Below are 23,496 nucleotides of genomic sequence, written 5' to 3'. Positions count from 1 at the left end.
ACAGAGACAAGGCTACCCCGGGGTTATGCAGTGTGCCCTAGTGACAGCTGCCTTGGCAGGGTGCTCTAAGCAGCTGAAGAAAAGCCACCATATAAAACAGGTCATAATGGCTCATACCTGAAATATCAGCACTCTGAGGTAGAGGCGGGAAAGCTAGAAGCTCAATGTCATCCTCGGTTACAGCAAGTTCAAGGTCAGTGGTGGCTACGTGAGACGCTGTCTCAGAACAACACCTTTAAAGCCGGAGGCAGAGAGTAGAGAGTCCCAGCACAGGTCCTGTGGTCCTAACCCTGAGTAACAAGGACAGAAATGGGCAAGCTCATCTTTCCCCAGGATCAAGCTCCAAGTCCCAGCCTTGGAGAAACCTTATCCTGTGCTCAGGGTCCAGCATGACCCTCCCCCACACCCCTGTTTCCCCCACACCCCCATTCCTACACACACACACACCCATCCCAGAGTCTGAAACCGAGAGGCACCCATAAACACTCCACCAATCATAGGTATCCTAACTGTGGTTGTGCTCCCTGAAAACGAGCCAAGAAAGCCCGAGGTGGGTGAGGACGGAGAGGGAGGAGGAAGCACCCTGTGTCCCTGGATAGACAGTGAGTCCACAGCACATAATCCTGTTAAGATATTAATCCTCATTTATCCGGGAGGAGAGGCAGCGGCGGCGGAGATAAAGCCCCTCAGAAGCAATAAAAGGCAAGCAGCTGATAAAGTGGGAAGGCCATTAATAAAACCTCACAGTGCAAAGGTCAGTCAGTGCCTGGCAATCAGCGAGCCACCTCCAGGGCTCTGGCCACAGGACTCAGATGCATTAGGAGCCATGCCTGTGGAGAGGGACAGCAGCCTGAATGGTACAGAGGCAGAAAGGAGGAGGCTGCCTTTCTTAGATCCAACCCACCAGCTCGGTGGCCTGGAGTGGGGAGGAATCACTTGCCTCCCTCACCCCCAACCCCCATGGGTCTCTCCAAAACCATGGTCATAAAATCACAGCCCTCCTGATGACTGCATGGTCTGGTCCCCAGAGCACAGTGATGAACTGAGACCTGCTGTCCCTGCTAGGTTCTGCTGTCCCCAGACTCCGGTTCCAGAAGCAAAAGAGGACAGTCCCTGGAAACACCTTCTGCACCACAGGAATTCCCCCAAGGACATTTAGATAACAGCTTGTCCTAGACCCTGTCTGGAATAACATGGGATTTGTCTTTCCTCTCCTTGGGGACTTTCTACTCCAGCTAAGTTACACAGTCAATCTGCTTTACTACCTGTGTCAACCACGACATCTCCTCCCCACCTCCCAGATTGGATTGGGAGTCTGGGGAGTCTGTCCTGCTCCAGTATGCCTCCAACAGAAGGGACAGGCTCACTCCCTGTCACCAGGGCACCAGGATCTCTGGCAGCACTGACCCAACTGTAACAGAGAAGGAGCGAGCAAAGCGGTCCAGACAGGGCACATCTGGGGGCCGTGCAGAATCCCTTGAGCAGCCTCTACTAAAGGCCTGTCCTGTATCAGACCTTGGGCCAGGAGCTGAGGACTGACTGTGCTGCTCAGCCTCGTGGGAGAGACGCGAACATTTACAGTCATCACTTGCAGTCTATTGTAGAGAACAGGGTGCTGCCTGGACAGCTGGGCCTGTGAGGGACAGCACCAAAAAGTCCATCAGCCATTAGCAGTGAGGTAGTTCTTCAGGCCCGAGTCCATGTGTCTCTTGGCTTGTGTCAGTTCCACCCAGTCTCCAGACCAAGGGGCTCCTGAGATCAGATCTCAGAGCACTAAGGGTGTCCTTGCAGGAAATGCAGGAGTGCAGCCAAGATGCCCCCTGCATCACATACCCAGGACAGTGTGCCACAGACACCATACCCACGGTAGCCCAGGGCTCTGCTTCTCCAGGCTCATACGTGCTGACTGAGCTGAAGGCCTGGCTACATGAGCAGATCCCTGACTTCAAGGTGCCATTGCTGGAGGCAAAAAACAGCCCAGACCCGTGTCTGGTCTCTTTAAACATGCCTGAGTCTAAGACAGGGGCTGGAGGAGTGTAAGTGAGCATGAAACATCTGGGCTTGGGAGTGCCAGAGAGTAAGGAACTGCTCGAGACACACACACACACACATGTGCACAAGCACACATATCAGATGCTTATGCACATATGCATAGGACATGCATGTGTGAACACATGTACACAAATATCAATATACACGCCTGTACATGTATATGTAAAGTGTGAGCACACACACACACTCATATGTGTGTGCGCACATGCACATGAGAATTCTTGGAAAGAAACTACATCTGCAAAGGCTGATTGATGGATCTGAACCAAGAATGTGAATAGATTCAGAGCCTAATTACAACTTACCTTGGGCTATCCCTAAATAGCCCACCTCTGCGGCAGCCCTAATGTTCTTGGACTAGCAGATAAAACCTCTGGAGTGCATTAACTCAGCAGCCTGCGAGCTCCCACCAATCCAAAAGTTAAGGACTTCATCAGATGGCACCTGAGGCCTGTAACTAAGATGTCCAAGCTTTGCTGTGCCCCCAACTCTGACAGACCAAACAACGTATTTTAAAAACATCTTGATTTGTGACTCTGTCTGTTACTATAAAAACTTGATGAAACTGCTTCCACACTGGAAAATGTGACGTAAATCTGTGTTTGCATGGCCACAGTCACTCAAATTTGGCTCCAGAATAAACTCTCTTATTCCCTTGGAGAGGAGATTTTTGCTTCAAGAGCATGAATAACGGTGTGTTCCTTATGTACGAGTGTGTGCAACATGCACACCCACATACAAATATATACATAAACATTAGTGCATGCACACATGCTCATGTCAAACATAAATATAGGCACATATACATACAACATGCATGCATACACACATATATATGAACATAAATATATAAACAAATATCCACACTAGCCAGAGGCATATGTGTGTATGTATATATATATATGTGTGTGTGTATATATGTGTGTAAATATACATACATGCATACATATATATATACATTATATATGTGAGTGAGTATGTTTCACGTAGGCACACACACAGAGCAGGAACATGCATATGGGCACATATACATATGACATGTATGTACACAAAAGTATATAAGAATGTGAATATTTAAACAAATATCCACACCAGCCAGAGGTGTATGTACATATGTGTGTATGTGTGTGTGTATATGTGTGTGTATCTATGTGCATATATGTATATATGTATATATCATATATTATATATTATACATTATACATTATATATTATATATGTGAGTGTATGTGTGATACAGGTGCACACACAGGGCAGGTACATACATGTGAGCACATATACACTCAAGCACTCACACTCATGAGTTGTGAACTGGGTACAGAAGCCACTGGCAGAGCCATTGGTGGCCATACCTGAAAGACCAGTGGGAAAGAGTTGGAGAGCACAGAGGCAGGAGCCAGACAGATACAAAAGAGTGACCAAATAGATAAGCATGGGGCAAACATCCCCACAGAAGTTCAAAGAAATCTGAGTGCCATCCCTTCAAGGCAGAGTGCCCCAGTCTTGAAGCCCAGTAGCACACAGTGACGTTGCTCCAGAGACAGTGTTGAGGCTGCAGGAGCTCATCTGACCCTCCCTGGGGCGGTGCCCTTGATCAGCCGGTTGAGTCAGAGTCTGCTGGGATGCTGTGTCTGGGACTGAAGTGGATTCTGTAATGAGACACACATTCTGCCTGTGCTTCCTCCCCACACCATGATCCGTCTCCTCTCAGCAATGCACGGGTCCTGGCCAGGATCCTTGGGACCACAGGAGGGGATGGACCACGGGATGTCCTGCGTGGGGGGGACAAAGAACACTGTGTAAAGATTAAGGAAACATCAATAAAGTACAGACATGGGTCGACAGAGTGACTCACCAACATGGTTCACGTACAAATGCACCACACCTCTTATACTGACTGGACCACTTCTCCATACCATAAAACACTCATACAATCAAAGCTTTATGTGGCTGGGGATGTAGCTCACTTAGTAGAGTGCTAGCCTAGTATACAAGAAGGCCTAGGTTCATGCCCCAGCAGCACATAAGCTGGGTATGGGGGTGCATGTCTATAATTCTAGCATGTGGGAGGTAGAGGCAAGAGAATCAGGAGTTCAATGCCATCCCCAGCTACATAGCAGGTTCAAGGCCAGCCTGAGACACATAAGAGCCTGTCTCCAATTAATCCCCCAATAACTAAATATTTTGTTTATTTAAAAATGGGCTGGAATGTTGGCTCAGCAGCTAAGAGCATTTGTTGCTTTGCATAGGACCAGGGTTTGGGTCCCAGCACCTACATGATAGTTCACAACCCTCTGTAATTCCAGTTCCAGGGGACCCCAACACCCTTTTCTGATCTAGGAAGGCAGTTAAGTAAAAACCTGTAAGGTGAAGAAGTGCCCTGCTTCCTGGGGCTGTCAGAGAAGCAGCAGCCAGGGAACAGGGTGGATACACATCCAGGGGCTGTGGAAGGAAGAACAGATAAACACAAGAGAGCAGCCATATGGATCTTCATCCTCCTGTCTGATAGATGACAGACAGACAGACAGGCAGACAGATAGGCAGGCAGGCAGGCAGGCAGGCAGACAGACAGACAGGCAGGCTGGCAGAGGCAGACAGGCAGGCTGGCAGGCAGAGACAGACAGACAGACAGACAGACAGACAGACAGACAGACAATTCTCAGCAAGAAGCTAAGAACCAGCAAGTGGCTACTTGCTTCTACCCTATTGGTCAGAATAATGTCTCATGGCCAAACCTCACTGCTTGGGATGCTGAAATATGGGGTCTTTCTTCTAGGTAGCCATCTTGCCACTGAAAAATATATATAGTATAAGAGTATTTACGTGTAGCTTGAAAGTTCTGCCCAATGTAAGGCCCTGACCCCTCCACAGTCTATAGGTTGTTGAAGACCCACCCCACCCCATCCCATCTTTCAGCTCAGGAAACTCTCTCCCCTTCATGTCCATCCCCCTGCCTGGAAGCCTTCTTGTCACTATCTACCGCATCTTTTAGGTCCCAGCAAATGGCATTTGTCTCACAGGAGTCCTCAGGGCTATGGCCCAATGCTAGTGGGCTTAAAAGCCTTGCGTGCTCTCCTGAGCAGCCCACAGTTCCTCCTTAGCCACCACCCGCTTACGTCTGCCTCGCACAAGTTTCTCCCTGCCAGGGAAGGAGCCACTGCTCTGAGCCCAGTTCCTTGGTGTCATGTAGCCCCAAGGTCCTCAGCCTCCAGTGCACAGAAGCATCACCAAATCTGATGTCTGGGAAGGATTCAGAAATCGTGTCTCTGTAGGTCTGAGAGGGAACCTGTGTCCGGTGGGGGCCAGTGAACCCCGGCAGAGGCTTCTGATGGCTCTGTGCCACACCATGCAGGGTGATCGCTTGCTGAGTTGTGTCTATGTGGAGCAGGAGTCAGGAGGAAGGCTGCTGGTGGATCTGCAATTTGGGACGTTCTCATGACTCACCCCAGTTGTTTCCTATTCTTTCTCCCAAACCTGCACACCTTGCACATACGCTGTCACTCACCCACCACCCCCACCATGTCTGACTCCGAACATCCACTCCTTCACACCCACCACTCCCACCATGTCTGATTCACCATACCCTAGAGGTCCTTACAAGAGCAAGGAGAAGGAGCCCAGTCTGGGGTGCCCTGTGGGCAAGACTTGGGGTCCTGGGTTCAGTGCTGACCTGGACCCTAGAAGCTGATGCCGCAGACCCTCTCCCAGTTCTGCCTAGGGACACACACCCCACAAAGGCCTCCTAGCATTGGTGGATGGAGAGGAGGCTGTGGTGGTCTGAATGAGACCGTCCCTTCAGACTCATAGTGAGGGGCATTATGGGAGGTGTGGCCTTGTTGGAGGAAGTGTGTCACAGGAGGTGGGCTTTAAGGTTTCAGAAGCTCAAGTCAGGCACAGTGGCTCACTCTCTCTTCCTGCAGCCTGCCAAGCAGGGTGTAGCTCTCTCAGCTACCTCTCCAGCACCGTGTCTGCCTGCCTGTATGCTGCCTTGCTTCCCGACAAGACGATATTAGACTAAATCTCTGAACTGTAAGCTAGCCCCGGTTAAATGCTTTGTAAGAGTTGCTGTGGTCATGGTGTCTCTTCACAGCAATGAAACCCCAAGACAGAGGCCCACTTACCCTGCCCCTGGCTGGGTTCTCTGAGATCAGAGGAGTTGTGCAGACTAGGATTATAGGGTTAGTTCCAGATGAGAGTCTACCTTGTGGGCTCTGAGCCCAAGGGCTCCCTCTTCCCCGGGAAGGACACTGAAGAATAAAAGGACAAACAAGGACAACCAGGGGCCTCCGTTAGAGATAAAAGCCACCCAGCATCACACACCCCTCATGTGCAAAGTCTAGGCCAGTTACCACCCATCTCTGAAGATGCACAGGATAAGAGGCCTGTCTGACCCTGGGACTTTGCTCCACTCCTGGCCCGAGCTGTCTGTGCCACCTATTCATCTGAGAGCCGGTCATGGGACACTCAGCTGTCCTCCTCTCCGTGGCTCTGGCCATCCTCCCAGCTTGTGTTACTGGGGCCCCTGTCCAAAGGCAACACAAGCTACTCCTTGTATCCTTTGATGGCTTCCGCTGGGACTATGACCAAGACGTGGACACCCCTAACCTGGACGCCATGGCTCGGGAAGGAGTGAAAGCTCAGTACATGACTCCTGCCTTTGTCACCATGACCAGCCCCTGCCACTTTACACTGGTCACCGGTGAGTGTCAGCCTCAGGATGGGCCTTGGTGACGGAAGGGGCCTAGGACATCAGGTGGCAGAGGGGTGGCACCCTGGTCAAGGGTGAGAGGTCAATGCTCTGAGGAGACCCTCCAAGTAAGACCGAGAGCCTAGATAAGGGCTTTGGGGTGTCCTCTGTTCATGGCTCCTGGTCAAGCCATAAACAGCTTGTTCCACAGCTGTCCCAGGGGAACGGTGTGCCACAGGACTTCCTGGTGATTGTGAGCTCACGAGCCCCTTCCCTAGGCTTGCTCCACACGTGCCCTGCCCCTCCCTCTCCTTCCCCACTCAGGCAAATACATTGAGAACCATGGGGTGATCCACAACATGTTCTTCAATACCACCAACAAGGTGAGGCTGCCCTACCACGCCACACTCGGTATCGAGAGGTGGTGGGACAACGGCAGCATACCCATCTGGATCACAGCCCAGAGACAGGTAAGATGGCCCGCCCAAAGAGAGACGGAGGCTATGACCAAGTGAGGTCACGCACAGGCAGCCTGGCCTCCCAACATAGAAGGCTGCTGGGGAGAGGGCTGATGGGGACTCTGCAGGCAGCCATCGGGCTCAGCTATGGTCCGAGGCCTTCATGTCCTGGACTTCCTCTGTTCTATCCAAGAAAGGGAGACCAGAGCTAAGGGTTGGCAGACTGCTTGCCTGGCATTATGAAACTCTGGGTTCTCGCCTCAGTCCCAGAGAAAGTGGGGCATGGTGGTTCACACCTGCAACCAGCACTTGGAGAGTGGAGGCAGGAGGATCAGGGTCCAGGGTCATCCTTGGCTACATAGTGAGTATGAGGCCAGCCTTGGGTAGGCAAGACCCTATCAAGAAAGAAGGGAAGATGGAAAGGAAGGAATTAAGGAGAGAGATAAGGAGGAGGGAAGAGAGGAGGGAGAGGGAAGAGGGGGGCGGGAAGCAGGCCATGCCCTCAGGCCCATTGGCACTAGAGAAGATTGCATTCACAGAGTAGATAAGAAAATGCTGGGGGAAAGACAGCCTTTATCAATTTCCAGTTTCGCCACTGGGCAACTGGACACTAAAGAGCCAAAGATTAAACAGAAAGTGGGGTGCAGTGTTGAAACCAGAAATCGCCCCAATTTGTGTTGCCCTGGGGCAATGTGAAGCTTTTGATCGGTAAGGTCAAAAGGAGGGTTTCCAGGTGGGCAAGAACCACCTCAACCCACACCCACATTTCCACTTCCACTGAGTGGTTGCCGCCTCTCACGTGGCACGCTGTCCTCCAGTTCCAACGTGAGAACTCAGCTTCCCCTGACCCTCCATCCAGAGGAGAAAACGGAAGAGTGGACAGGAACCCCAGGCTCATGTAAACAAGGACAGCTAGAACAGGCAGCAGGGATTTATGGGAAGATGGCAGGTTCATGGGACAAAGTGGACAGGGAAGAAGACTGAAGGGAGGCCCGAGGACAGCTGGGCCCTGAGGCAGGGGTGTTGAAGGGCATAGCACGTGGGGACATTTCCCGTCTAGCCTCGGTTAGTGCTTGCAGACACGGGTGCTTGTCCTCTGGACGAACCGTTCCTGCCCCAATCTGTGAGATAGGACCCACTTCAGAAGACAAAAGGCCTCAAGGTGGTGGGCAAGGAGCCAGTGGGTTCGGGTGAGGGGCAAGGGAAGATGAGGAGCCCTGGACCCCCTCCTTCTGCAGGGCTTGAAAACTGGCTCCTTCTTCTACCCCGGCGGGAACGTCAGCTACCAAGGAGAGAATGTGACGATGAGCCGAAAAGAAGGCATCTTACACAACTACAAAAACGAGACAGAGTGGAGGGGGAATGTGGACACGGTGATGAAGTGGTTCACAGAGGACAATGTCACCCTGGTCACTCTCTACTTTGGGGAGCCAGACTCCACTGGACACAGGTATGGCCCTGATTCCCAGGAGAGGAAGGACATGGTGAAACAGGTAGACAGGACCGTGGGCTACCTCCGGGACAGCATCAAGAGCCACAGCCTCACAGACAGCCTCAACCTGATCATCACATCGGACCACGGCATGACAACCGTCAAGAAGAATGCCAGCGACCTGGTCGAGTTCCACAAGTTCCCCAACTTCACCTTCCGGGACATCGAGTTTGAACTCTTGGACTACGGGCCCAATGGGATGCTGATCCCCAAAGAGGGCATGCTGGAGAAGGTTTACAGTGTCCTCAAGGACGCCCACCCCAGGCTGCACGTGTACAAGAAGGAGGACTTCCCGAAGACCTTTCACTACGCCAACAACCCCAGGATCACGCCCCTGCTCATGTACAGTGACCTCGGCTATGTCATCCACGGGGTCAGTGGGCTGCTGCAGCCTGTGGGTGGCCCCCTGTTCTATCTAGCCCCTGGTGTGATATGTAAGCCACCCAAGGGACACACTCAGCACTGTACAACAGGAGTGTGGGGGGGGGTGTATAAGTATGTATGTGTGAGTGTGTGTGAGATGTGGTGTATGAGAGTGTATAAGTGTGTGTGAGTGTGTATAGTGTGATGTGTGTGAGTTTATAAGTGTGTGTGTGGTGTGTGAGTATGTGTGAGAGTGTGTGATGTGGTGTGTGTGACTGTATAAGTGTGTGTGTAAGTGTAAGGGGAGTGGGGGTGTGGTGTGTGTGTGGTATGGTGTATGTGAGTGTATAACTGTGTGTGAGTATAGAGGTGGGGGTGGGGTGAGTGTATAAGTGTGTGAGTGTTGTATGGTGTGTGACTGTATAAGTGCGTGTGTGAGTGTAGGGGGGATTGGGGGTATGGTATGTGTGTGTGTGGTATGGTGTATGTGAGTGTATAACTGTGTATGAGTATAGAGGTGGGGGTGGGGGTGAGTGTATAAGTGTGTGTGTCTGTGTGTGGTATGAGTGTATACATGTGTGTGTGTGGTGTGGGAGGGGTATAGGGTGTATATCTGTGAGTGTGTGTGTGGTGTGTGAGTGTGGAAGGGTGAATGTGTGTGTAGTACAGTGTATAGTATGAGTATAGAACTGTGTGGGAGTGTGGGAGTGGGGGCGAGTGTATAAGTGTGTGTGTCTGTGTGTGGTATGAGTGTATACATGTGTGTGTTTGTGTGGTGTGGGAGGGGTATAGGGTGTATGTGTGTGAGTGTGAATGTATGTGTGTGTGCTTAGTAAAGTGTGGGAGCCCAGGCTCAAGGGTGGCACAGATCAAGGGGGTGGGGAAAGGACAGGAAATAGAGGCCACATCAGACCCCGGATCTAGGAGAAATAACACCTATGGACAGACACCCCAAACCGTGGTCTCAGGCCAACACCTCTGCCTTTGTCACAGGATCTCCACATGGCCCACAGTTACTCACTGAGGCTCCACCTTTGAGGTCTCAGAATTAATACGAGCCTAGAACCCCTCTTACCACACACTGCAAACGTTTCCTAAGGTCACCTAACAGCGTGGGTGCCAACGCACAGGGAGGCTGGGAAAGACTGAGAGGAAGGAACTGTGGGCACTGTGGCCTCATTAATGACCCCGAAGCCTTGCCCCTCCCTCCCTCCCTCCAGAGAGTGAATGTCCAGTTCAACAAGGGTGAACACGGCTTCGACAACCAAGACACGGACATGAAGACCATCTTCCGGGCCGTGGGTCCCAGCTTCAAAGCAGGCTTGGAGGTGGAGCCCTTTGAGAGCGTCCATGTTTACGAGCTCATGTGTCAGCTTCTGGGCATTGTGCCTGAACCCAACGACGGGCATCCTGGCATCCTGCGACACATGCTCCGATCAGGTGAGGCAGGGGCATACCTCCGCTTGAGCCCATGCTGGCATGTACACGCCTGTGAGCTTGCATGCCTTCAACCAGGGCACTACATACACCCCAAGGGAGTGTTAAGAGAGAAGCCTAGGGGTCCATGGGGACAGTTCACAGACTTTCTGTCTTCCCTAGGGTCCGCTCTCCCGCTCAGCAGTCAGCACCACTTGGTGGTGGTATTGATGATGATCCTAACATGTCTGGCCAAGGTCGTATAACGCCCCAACACTTAATCCAGTTCAGAGGCCCAGAAGGCAGAGAAGGCTCAAAGGATGAAGCCCATCTGCTTCCTGCTTCTCAGCCTAAAGTTCCCTCCCCACAAGCACCTCCCAGATCCTCACCCTTTCCCTCCCTCCACTTCACCCACCCACTCCCACCTTCAGCACAGGAGGCAGAACACAGCCACTTCTGGATTCTACCAAGCTGGTGACTCCAAGCAGCCTGGAAGCCACAGAACCAGTCCTGGGGGCCCTTCCAGCTCAGGCTTGGACATCTCTGCAACAATTATACTGCCCCCCCCCACCAGATGCCTCCCTAGTGTCTACCCAGAGCCACCCACTCCTTCCTGCCATCATCCAGAGCTCCAGTGCAGACCTCAAACCTCACACTGAACTGGTTTGAGGAGAACTACAAGACTAGCTGGTTCCAGAATGCACAGGAAGCCAGCCTCACTCTGAGGACATCCCAGCATGACTGGGTGACAAGACTAGCCTGCTTTGGTGTTCTGTGCAGTCATAACCCTTGGGCAAAGCAGAAGAAGGTCATTCTACTCTTCCAGAAACATGAAACAGGAGCTCACTCAATGCCAGGGTATTGAGGGTGGGTCTGGGGCTTGGGGACATACAATGAACATGATAATCCAGGCTGGGCTGTGGTTCTGGGGTAGAGCCCCTCACTGGCCACATGCACAGAGTCCTGGCTCATCCTCAGAACCAGAGAAGGAAGGAAGGAAGGAAGGGAGGGAGGAAGGGAGGGAGGGAGGGAGGGAGGGAGGGAGGGAGGGAGGGAGGAGAGAGGGAAGGAGGGAAGAAAGGAGGGAGGGAGGGAGGGCAAGAAAAGACGGCTCTAGCTCTGGTGTTTGTAACTTACGGACACAAGTGTGAGATTGCTCACCCATCCCACCTCCATGACCATGGAGCTAGATGCTGAGAGAGGATGTCCTCAGGCAGGGGCAGGTGAGGGCTACATCTAGGGTCACTGAACCTGAAAGCAGCCTCCCTGAGGAGGTGAACCTGGGGTAGGAGACTGAAAGACAGCCATGCCCAGCACAAGGTGGGAGCAGGAAATCCCAGGCACTCTGGGCTTGGCAAGATCCTGTAAGTGAAAGCAGCCAGTTGGTTGAGAGGCTGTGTGCAAACTGCCTGTGTGCAAGATGCCTGTGTACAAGACGCCTGTGTGCAAGACGCCTGTGTGCAAGACGCCTTTGTGCAAGACGCCTATGTGCAAGACGCCTGTGTACAAGACGCCTGTGTGCAAGACGCCTGTGTGCAAGACGCCTATGTGCAAGACGCCTGTGTACAAGACGCCTGCGTGCAAGACGCCTGTGTGCAGGACGCCTGCGTGCAAGGGAGGGTGCTTTGTGCAGGTTGAGCCTCCAAGGGAGCCACCATGGGTGGAGTGTGCTCTGATCTGGGGCAGAAGCACAAAAATCAATGAAGGGGGCGGGTCAATCCAGGGGCCCAGACAAGACACTCAAGTAGGCAAGGATAGAGACGCTCTAAGGTCACAGATGAGGACAGCACCTTCAGGAGGCTGAGCATTCAGCACTGGGGCAGATCCTAGTTGTAGAACATAAGAAAGGACAGTTAAAGGCTGGTCTGAGGTTCGGATCCCATAGTGGGCAGAAGCATGCTCAATGCAAAGATGCCCGGGGAGGGCCAGGGGACCCTGAGTTGTTTTGGTCTGGATCCATCTCCCATAACTGCGAGGCATCCACTTGAAGCCATAGCAACATTTTGTACCCTGGAGCCTTACACTCAGTGTGTGGCTTGGGCTGGCAATCGGCACATATGGCTTATTAGACCATGGGACCAGATTAGAGTCCCTTGCCAGAGGGCAAAGACAAGGAGAGATGAGGACCAGTCTCCCACTGAGAGGACACAGCCAGCACACAAGCGCAAAGGGCGTCAGGAATGCTAAATCTAGAAGGGACCCCAAGGATCTTTTCACCCAACTTCCTCTCAGAGGTAAGGATGATAAAGCCAGCATGCCCTCAGCTGACCAATCCCAGGACATTAGTGACAGACCTAAGTCTACACGCTGGTATTTCCAAACCTGCTTCCAGAGGTTCTGGTCCCCACACAGGCAGGGAGGTGACAACTACTATGCTAGAGTCTGCAGAACACACCCTCAGTCTTATTCTTCTGCAGGCTAGGGTGTGGGCACCAGACACCAAGACCCAAACGCTCAGGCAAGAAAGCTGAAGCAAGATCGATTGGGCAATTTAGGCTCACAAGAGACTTTTTCCCTTAGGAGGTGGTCATGCAGTGTCAGCAAAACAACTCTGTAGATAAAAACAAAGAAGCACAGGTCCTGAATTGCAGCATCTGCCCCTTCTTGCTTCAGGGAAGCGCTGGGCAGCAGTGTGCAGACTCCACTCACAGCTAAGTGCTGTGATCCCTGCCCCACAGGTCAGTGTCCTTCCACCAGTGTCTTCTCCAAACACCCACACACTTGCCACTGGGAAAGGAATGCCACCTTGCACACTCAGCCCTCCACTGCCTCTGAATGGTCTGACTCTCAATGAACAGAAGACTACAGCTCTTCTCTGTCTGTGCACTCCAGAGGCAGGCCTGGGAAAGGCTCCCCACTCTCCCTCACAGGCTCACACTCAAGAACCACGTAATGAAGTTACCAAAAAAAAAAAAAAAAATCACAAAAAAATCTTATGTTTTGGTTATGTTTATGATTCTGGGTTGCGCAGGATTCATCGCTATCCTGGGGTGCCTGCTGCTCATGGGGGCCACAGGTTGGACGCACCTAGTCTAGAGCCTCGGTAACACCCTCCAAAACAGCATGCATGTATTTGCCTGTGTCCTCCAGGATCCAGCTAACAGTTATCACCCCAGAGAGGCCAGCTCTCTGGGACCCTCCTAGTTGGCTCTCCTCTGGCCTCATCTCTGCCTCGTCTCCTTCCCCAAACCTGTCTCCCCTGTGCCAAACCAAGAGGCCTGTTTTTCCAAGGAGTTTTTATAAACTGTCTCTTGGCTGCAAGCAAGCTGTCGAGCTCTGAACTTGACAAGCATAGTCCCAGCCCCCCTGGATTATCAAAGCCCTCACCGCCACCCTCTCTGCCTCAAGGAGTCAGCTCATCAGTGGCCATTATAGAACTGGCAATAAGACCAGCTTCCCAGCTTTGCCACTCTGAACCAGCTGTCAGACAGTCCTCAACCCTCTCCCTCTCACCAAGCCCTCCTTGGAAACAGTGCTGTCCCCTGTGGCCACATGGAAGCATCCCTGTAGGGCTGAGCCTGGACAGGGCAGACCGCTGGGCAGTGGAGGGTGCTCTGGTCTTCTGTGAGACTATTCAGAGCATCTACAGCCGTGGGTTTCTGACGCCTGCCACAGGAGAGTGTTTTCCAGCAAAGCACCCTGTGAAAAAACGCACAAGTCCCATTATGGACACCCTGACTTTGAAACAGTTACAGGAGCCATTCTGGGAAGAAAAGCCCAGAGGAGTGCGTCATAAATAGCTAAGTCCTTAAGACAGTGGCCAAACATGGCAGAAGCGGTTCATTCTTGCTGGGGGTAGGTCCCTTTGGCTGGCCGGCTGGTCTTAGTGCAAGGGTGGGCTTTGCCCTAAAAGAAAAGTGAATGAGGAGGCCCTTTGTGAGCTGACAGGGAGCTAGTGTTGTCTGTGGACCACAGCGCTCAGCAAAAACATACAAGGTGGGAAGCGCAAACACAGTCAGGGTGACTGGCTCCGGTCCAGGGCTGGGTGGCCAGGACCTGCAGAGGGAGGCCTATTCATTCTACATATTGAGAGCCTGGCCTCCAATGGGCAAGCTCCCCCAGGCCTGGCTTCCTGTCTGGAGCTGATTCCCTGTATAAGGATTACTGACCACTACCCAGTGAAAGACAGCACCCTACACTGTACTCGACGCAGTGGAAACAGGGGATCCTCACCATCCTGCTGCAGAGGGGCTTTGATGGCCAGACCCGACTCCCTCTAAAATGACTCCCACAATGACTATACCAGATACACTCCTCAGGTGACAGACTGCCTGGGGGGGGTCTGTCCCCCCCCCCCAATTTTCTGCTTCTGCTCATGGCTTTAACTTCTGCACCTGGGACCCAATGGGCTCAATAAAACTCCCTGCCAGGATGCATGGAACTGGACCAGCCGGAGAATGACTTAGGCTCCTGACCCCCACATCAAGTAGATTACTAGAAAAGAGGAACCCATACCCACCTCCATTGCCAGCATGCATGTGTGAGCACGCACACATGCACACTTACACATGTGCACACATATATACACACACATACACATGTGCACACATACACATGTGCACACACACATACACATGTGCACACACACATACACATGTGCACACACATGCACATGCACACACATACACACATGCACACACATGCACACACATGCACACACATGCACACACATGCACACACACATGCACACACATACACATGTGCACACACATACACACATACACACATACACATGTGCACACACATACACACATGCACACACATACACACGTGCACACATACACACATGCACACACACATGCACACACATGCACACACCAGCCCCATCTCTATGGCTGGCCCCAGCCCCATCACAGAGTTCACTTTAGTCTCCCTGGGAGCCTGCCTACCTGGATGGAGATCAGGTAGAGTTGATGCCCCCATTTCTTACCCCAGACACTAGGTCCTGAAGGTTCTTTCTAAAAAGCTGAGCTTTCCCTGTGGAGAACAGGACTGAGGTACTTATAGAATCACTCAGAACATGGCCAACTCCCTTGCCAACTGTCACTGGTTTCTTGGTCCTGGGCAAGTTTCCTCTGGGTCTTAATTCCCTCATCTGTAAAATCAGGGACTGTAACCCATTGAGGCAGCCCATGCCTGTAATTCTTAACTCTCAGGAGGCTGAGGCAGGAGGATGGTAAGTTTGAAACTGACCTGGTCTGCATAGCAAGAGCCTACTTCAAACAAACAAGCAAGCAAGCCTCGTGGTGGCCTTGGTGCTTTAGAGCTAGAGTTCGCAAATGTTTCCTAAGAGACAGGGTGACAGACGCCAAAACCCTGAGTCCCCACCTCCAAATCTCCTTCAAGCATACTTGCTTCGGAAGCAGAAAGTTTCTGACTGGCACTCTTGAGTCAAGCAGCATTCCTGCACAGGGCAGGGGTCCCAGCTGCACCTGACACAGCCACACCCAGATGGCGATACAACTGTTTCACCTGCACCACATTCCTGGTTACGATCACCTTTGACAATGTACTTACCCACATTACTTACCGTTTCCTTTTAAAATAGACTTAAGGGGCCAGGAAAATGGCTCAGGGGGTAGATGCCTGCTTCCCAAGCCTGAGAATCTGAGATCGGATCTGGGGCACCAAAAAACAAACCAATGGTGATTCGAATCTGTAACCCAAACAGTGTCTCTCTCTCAAGAAAAAAATAAGGTGGAAGGTTCGGGAAGATGGCTCACTGGAGAACGATGCCTGCCACCAAACCGATGGCCTGGGTTTAAATCCCAGACCCCACATGGTTGAGGGAGAATCTACTCCTTGGGAGGTGACTTCTGACCTCTACATGTGCACTGTGGCACTCTGAACATACACACACACACACACACATACACAAACACACACACAACTGCACCGTCTCTCTTACACACACACACACACACAGAGATTAAAGAAGTAACTTAAAAATAAAAGTGGAAAGCAGCCTGGAGTGGTGGTCCGTGCCTTTAATCTCAGCAAAGGGGGGTCAGAGGCAGAAAGATCTCTGTGAGTTCAAGGCCATCCTGGTCTACATAGTGAGTTCCAGGACAGCCAGGGCTATACAATGAGACCTTGGATCAAAGAGTTAAAATAAGGTGGAAGACATTTGATGCTAACCTGTGGCTCCCATATTTATGTGCACACACAAGCAAGAGTAGGGGTGTACGCATACGCAATTAATTAATTTGAGGCAAGGTTTCATTATGTAGCCTTGGCTGTCCTGGAACTCACAGAGAGCCACCTGCCTCTCTGCCTCCCAATTGCTGGGATTAAAAATGTCTATTTTAATTATTATTTAGTTATTGCCAGACCTGGCAATAAATAACTTTAAGTAGAAAAATAGGCGACTTTAAAATACGATTTTGACCACATAACAGAGCAGGCAGGTTCCTGTCTGCTCATTTGTCATCTGGGAAGCCAGCACCGAAAGCTCTCCAGGGAGGCACTTAGCCTCCCCAGGGCCAGCATCCAAACGTGTCCCCAAGCTCCCATGGAGATGCTCCATTACCCTGAGCTATCCTGGCTGCCTCAGGCTGAAGTCAGCACGTTCCCAAACACTGCATGGGGAGTCTCTCTGCACAAAGTATCACTGACCCAGCTCAGGCTCTGCACAAACCCCACGGAAACAAAGCCATGCCCCGCATCCCGCACCCACAGGGACATGGCTGGGCAGAGGTAACAGCATGCCACCCTTTCAGTCAACCGGAAGCAGCATATGAAACATCCTGGGACCCACTTGGGTGGTCCGAGTGGGGACACAGAAAGCCCCCTTTGTCAAGAAGCCCCGCCCCTTCAGAGTTGGTTCTATGATGCCAGCTGTTGCCAGGAGGTGGCGCTCCTGGGCTCCTCAACGCCAAAAAAGCCTTTCCCAGGCAGCTTCTGCAGTGGGTGAGAGCTACCTCAGCTACTGCAGCTCTGATTGCTCAGACTCAGCCTCCGGGATATCGGCAGGGTGCCTCCAAATGAACGGGGCGGTTTCGGAAAAAAGAACCGGGATGCTGAGGCTCAGACATCATTCTCTTCAGGGAAACCCCCTGCTTCCCCACACACTCAGCACCCAGGATGCCAGGATCAGTAGGTCTCAGATTTGAGCACACGCAGAGCGAACGCAGGACGCACACTGCACACCAAGGGCACGCGCACACGTCTCTGAATCCAAGTGTGGGTGGACCTGGGGATCTGAGTGTCCAGGTACTTCGCATTCTGCGTGCCAGGACCCCACAATCTAGAATGAATGGATGGTGGGTGGAAATTAGTCTCACCCAACTTCTGCACGTTTAACCAGATAGACAGGCATCTCTGAGTTTGATCCCAGGTGGGACCTGGCCAGCTCTCTCTAGAGGTGCTGCTGCGATAGAGTTGAGTCCTTCCACAAACCAGTAAGTCAGCGGCTTAGAATCGCCCCCCATCGATCCCCGTTTCTTATTCTGGAGGGGACCCAGTAGTAGGATCTGCAGGTTCCTAAGCTTGTGATAACCTCGAGCTAAGGGTTAACAGACTGGTACACGACTAGCAAGAGGGACATCAGGTACCTCCACACGCACAAACACAAGCCTGCCGCTGCCCAACGAATAACGTTAGCTATTAGCACCGGGGCTTGCAAATGATCCCCAGGGGCGTGTCTACAGCAACCCGTTTATCCCGGTTCCAGGGACGTGGCTCCCCTCCCCCACATCGCCGGTCTGGATGTACAACTCCCCTCCCCACGCTTGGCCGCAGCAGCTCTCGATGGCGCCGGGTTGGAGGAGCATCTGTTGCCATGGTAACCGCGGCCTGTTCCCGCGCCCGGGCTGGACCACTACATTGGAAGTGAGCTGAGCCCAGAGCTGAAACAAGGTTTGGAAGCGGATGCAATGCAGGAATCCCGCACACACTGCACTTCATGGCTCAGACCGTTGCACGCACCTCCCTATCCCACACACACACTGGGCACGGAAATACACACAAAAAACACTAGATACTGGCTCCTAGCACTGACGATCTTACAAGTTGAACACCACACAGTCTAGCCACACATGCTGGTCACCACACACTCCAGTGCATATCTGCAAGCCAGATCTTGACGTCCCAGAATGCACTCTGGAAACATCCCCAGGGTCTAGTGTAGGAAGTAGACCTTTATGAATAGGGTTGCACACCTGGATCTGTGCATGTGCAGTACAGGCACGTGCCTTGCTGTCCGATTTGACCGCTCTACCTGTTGTGCATGAACACGGGAGTCACCTCTGACACATGAATACTCTGGGTTATAGCCTGGCACCCTGATACTGGACTGCTACTGTGATCACCAGTCTTGCCTCTCCACCCAGCCCCATTGCTGCAAGAAAGCGACCCTGGCATTTCCTTCTCTATTCTCTAAGCAGCAAGGCTCGGGGAAAGCATTCAACGGGTCCACCTGGGCATCTCCCCTGTGAATCTGCGTGTGAATCGAGGTGAAGTGGCTTCCTTAAAGTTTACCCCGCAAAACAAACACACTGGACGGCAGAACTCGGGAGGCATTCTCCCAAGACAAAAGAATCCTTTAAAAATCCCAGCCAGTCTTCTCCCCAAGAGCTGAGACCAACTTTTAAATTTTATGTATGATAAGCCTATGTCAGGATTTTAATGCTCGTCTACATGTTCCACCAGCTAATGAATTCATTAATCACTAGGTGGAAAATGTTTTTTTAACCACTGAACACCAGAGGTCACAGGAAGTAATACCTTTTAAATTTAGATTACGTACATGTCCTCCTTGTAGGGTTGCGCTTGAGTGGTTGACAAATTAATTTTGAATTTTAAAAAAGAAATCATTTTATCAATGGAGTTCTGTGAAGTCAGATGTGAAGGCTGGAGTACGCCTGTCATCACAGAACCTAACACGGGGAGGCAGGAGAACCAGTTCAAGATCACCCTCCCCTTCCTACACAGAGAGTGTAAGGTTAGTCTGATAAACTGAGGCAGTCTACAAGATACGAGTAAGTGCTATGGAAGAAATTAGAGAGAAGCCTGAGGTGGAGGAGAGAAGATAGGAAGGGGTGGGGGCGGGGTACACTAGAGAGACGGCTCAATAGTAAAGAGGACCCAGGCTGGGTGCCCAGGTCCCACACAGCAGCTCATAACCATTTGTATCTCCAGCTCCAGGGGACCTGACGCCCTCTTCTGGCCTCTGTGGGCACTGCACACATGTAGTGCACACACAAACACATAGAAATAAGTGAATAAGAATCAGGCCCATGTGGACTATAATCCCAGCACTTGAAAGGCAGAGACAGAATGAGCTCTGAGTTCTAGGCCAGCCTGGTCTACAGAGTGAGTTCCAGGACAGCCAGGGCTACACAGAGAAAGCCTGTCTTAAAAAAAGAATAAATCTAAAAGTATAAAAGGTGCTTGCCCTTGAGCTGGAGGCTGTGGCATCACAGACAGACATTACGCACTATGGACTCTTCCTATGACACAATTCACAAGTTGCCCAGAGGAGGGTAGAGGAGGCAAGAGCCTGCGGGAAGGAAAGAACCCTGGCCAAGAATCGAAAGAGCCAGACATCAAGAGAACTTGTCAGCGATCACAGAAGGTAAGAGAAAGATAAACATCACAAGAGAATCATGTGGCCCAATTCTCCCTTGGTCCCTGGGCCGACAGAAACCTTATCACGAAACCTTCAAATCCTGCAATGGTGGAACCTGAGAGGAAAGTGGCAAAGGCCAGCAGTGGAGTTCTCATCACAGAGTCCAGGTTCCCAGGAAGCCGCAGAGGTCTCAGTCACGTGATCAACAGCTGCACTGATTTCAGATGGGAAAGGCCATGGGGACAGTATTCCAAGGCGCGCTCTCTCTCTCTCTCTGTGTGTGTGTGTGTGTGTGTGTGTGTGTGTGTGTGTGTGTGTGTAGAAACTCTTGGCTAAAATGGACATTTCATGTCTTTTTTGCATTTGGGAAGAACAAGACCTTTATGATTGCACAATCACAGAAGCCAGTGTGAGGGTTGTATAACACACCACAGATTGGGTCACCAGAGACAAAAATTCATCACTCAGGATATTGAAGGACAGGAAGTCCAAGATGAAGGTGCCACCAGGGCTGGTGTCTAGTCTCCACTTCCACTGCAGGCAGACACACCAAAAAACAAACAAACAAACAAACAAACAAAAAACAAACAAACAAAACGGGGAATGCTCCATCAGACTTCTTCCTCATCCTTGTCCTCATCTTCCTCCTCCTTCCTCCCCATCCTCTTCATCTCTCCCTCCTCCTCCTAGGATATAGTAGATGGAGTGGGTTTTTAAGACACAGCCTCATGTAGCCCAGGCAAGAAAAACTCACAAGGTAGCCAAGAATAATCCTGGATACTCTGAATTCCTGATGTTCCTGCTCCACCCATCCTGGACGTCATGCATCTTTATTTTAAGGATATATTTACTCTAATTTTATGTGTGTGTGTGTGTGTGTGTGTGTGTGTGTGTGTGTGTGTGTGTGTGAGGGCCTGCTTGTCTCAGCTACTGTTCTGTCGTTACGAGGAAAATACCATAACCAAGGCAACCTATCACAGAAAGCATTTAATTGGGTGCAGGGCAACAGAGCAAAGGTATGGCAGCAAAAGCAGCCAAGAGCCCACATCCTGATCTGAAAACAGGAGGCAGAGAGTCACACTGGGAGTGGTCTTTTGAAATTCAAAGCCCACCCCTAATGACACATCTCCTCCAACAAGACCACACCTCCCGATCCTTCCAAGCAGCTCTACTAACTGGGACCAAGTGTTCAAACGCATGAGCTTTGAAGGCCATTCTCATTCAAACACCATACAGTATGCACTACCTTGGTGCCCAAGCCTGCAGAGGCCTGAAGGACTTTGATGCCCAGGAACTGGATTACAGGCAGCTTTGGGCTGCCCAGTGTGGGTGTGTGGAATGTAACTAAACCTGAGTCCTCTGCAAGAGCAGCTGAGACATCCCTCCAGTCCACCTCAAGTCCTTTCACAAGGGCTTGGATCCCCATCCAAAAGATGGATGCCTGCATCCCAGCTGCTTACTGTGCTCCCCAATTGTGCTCCACTGGAGACTGAGTCCTAGAAAAAGTTTTGAAAGCCCAGTGTTTCCCCACATGGGTTTCCCTGCATGTGAGGCTGGGTGCTCCCACTAACCCCTCTCTGTCGCAGCCTACCCACACACAGGTGTCCAGAGGCTGCCTTAATGAGCACAGTTGGGTAGTTCCTAAAAACTCACATCTACCGTGTGAGGGGCTCTGGAAAGCAGCCTGTCTATTTTGGTTGTTGTCTTACTGAAGCAGAACCAGCAAAGGAACAGCATGGTTGCATGATGGAGCCTCCCAAGGAAGTTAGTAGAATGGCCTGTGCCACATTGTCAGCATAACACTTGTGATGGTTTGTATATGCTCAGCCCAGGGAGTCGCATGATTAGAAGGTGTGGCCATGTTGGTATAGGTGTGTGTGTGTATATGTGAGGGGGGGAGGGAGAGGGAAAGAGGAAGAGAGGAAGAGAGTTAGAGAGGGAGAGAGGGAGAGAGGGAGAGAGGGAGAGAGGGAGAGAGGGAGAGAGGGAGAGAGGGAGAGAGGGACAGGGACAGGGAGAGAGGGAGAGAGGGAGAGAGGGAGAGAGAGAGAGGGAGAGGGACAGGGAGAGGGACAGGGAGAGGGACAGGGAGAGGGAGAGGCTGTACAATTTAAGAGCCTCATCCTAGCCACCTGGAAGCCAGTATTCTGCTAGCAGCCTTCAGATGAAGATGTAGAACTCTCAGCTCCTCCTGCACCGTGACTGCCTGGATGCTGCCATGTTCCCATCTTGATGATAATGGACTGAACCTCTGAACCTGTGAGCCAGCCCCAACTAAATGTTGTCCTTAGAAGAGGTGCCTTGGTCATGGTGTCTGCTCACAGCAGGAAACCCTAAGACAACATTGTTTACTTGGTTTTTTTTCCATGATTAACACTTGGATTTGGATACTGACACACCTGCTCTGATGGCTAATCTTCATCTTCAACTTGACTGGGTTTAGAATGAGCTAAGAGGCCCCCCACTTCTGGACATATCTGCGCAGGTGTTTAAATAAGCAAAGACAACCCCTGAATGTAGGTGACCCGTACTGTGGGCCGGAGTCTTGAACTGATCAGAGAAAGTGAGCTGAGCATCGGCTTCCTGACTGAAGATGTGATGGGATCAGCCTCTCTCTCTCTCTCTCTCTCTCTCTCTCTCTCTCTCTCTCTCTCTCTCTCTCCTACCATAGCAGACTGTACCCTCAGAGCTCACCTTACTAAGTTGCTTTTGTCAGGTATATTGGTCACAGCAATGTGAAAACAACTTAAGTCAGTTACCAATATAAGAGAAAAAAGATGCGTGACCTGGTAGAAAGCGGTGAAAGGGTTGGATACACTCTTCTGACCGTTCTCAAAGGATGAAACCCCAATGCTCAAAGAAAACAAGGTTTTAGCCTTTCTCCTAAAACTTAAAACAGATCAGTGTGTCTTTATGCTGTAGCAGCTATTTTTAAGTTGGATAAAAGTTAGCGCCAACAAAGAATAGGAAACAGAGGCTGATGTGGTGACCCACATCTGTAACCCCAACGTTTGGGAGGCTGTGGGGGTGGGGCAGACAAAACTCACATTCCCTGCTGAGCTTCATAGAGATTTCAAGACCAGACTGAGCAACATGTTGAGGCCCTGTCTCTTTCCCTCCCCACCAGGAGGAGGAAGAGAAGGTGGAGGGGGATGAAGAAGAGGAGGAAGAGGAGGAGGAAGAGGCAGAGGAGGCTCTAGGAAAGCAAGCACTCTCCCCCAATGCCGATGATTGTGGGCAAAAGCTTCTAGAAGGACCATTTGACTGTTGGCCCAAATTTCACATACCCTTTAACCCTAAATTTTCACATCCGGACTCTGACCCCTTTGTTTTCCCCTGTCAGGCTGCAGAGCAGATTTTCAGGAGGAAGCCCAGATCTAAAAACCTCCAACTGCACATCACAGTCCAAGGAACAAATCTGTGGGGCAGACATTCAGTGAGGGCTTGGATACTGCTCGGC

At 51.4% G+C, this 23,496-nt stretch overlaps 1 protein-coding gene across 1 annotated transcript; it reads left to right on the top strand.

Annotated features, from left to right (window-relative positions):
• Positions 1-6,407: 6,407 nt before the first annotated feature.
• On the top strand, positions 6,408-11,474 carry Enpp7 (ectonucleotide pyrophosphatase/phosphodiesterase 7). The gene is made up of 5 exons (XM_034507404.2): positions 6,408-6,751; positions 7,064-7,209; positions 8,436-9,062; positions 10,273-10,492; positions 10,652-11,474. The coding sequence occupies exons 1-5, from the start codon at positions 6,508-6,510 to the stop codon at positions 10,732-10,734; spliced, it is 1,320 nt and encodes a 439-aa protein (XP_034363295.1). The 5' UTR covers positions 6,408-6,507; the 3' UTR covers positions 10,735-11,474.
• The last annotated feature ends 12,022 nt before the right edge of the window (positions 11,475-23,496 follow it).

Source organism: Arvicanthis niloticus, chromosome 6 (genome assembly GCF_011762505.2).
Source record: "Arvicanthis niloticus isolate mArvNil1 chromosome 6, mArvNil1.pat.X, whole genome shotgun sequence".
Taxonomy (NCBI): domain Eukaryota; kingdom Metazoa; phylum Chordata; class Mammalia; order Rodentia; family Muridae; genus Arvicanthis; species Arvicanthis niloticus.
Note: the sequence above shows the minus strand (reverse complement) of the source record. Positions and strands in the feature narration are given on the sequence as shown.

Coding starts and splice junctions, on each gene's coding strand:
- Enpp7 (XM_034507404.2), top strand. CDS start 6,508: ATGGGACACTCAGCTGTCCTCCTCTCCGTGGCTCTGGCCATCCTCCCA. Junction 7,210..8,435: donor GGATCACAGCCCAGAGACAG/GTAAGATGGCCC, acceptor CTCCTTCTGCAG/GGCTTGAAAACTGGCTCCTT. Junction 9,063..10,272: donor TCGGCTATGTCATCCACGGG/GTCAGTGGGCTG, acceptor CCCTCCCTCCAG/AGAGTGAATGTCCAGTTCAA.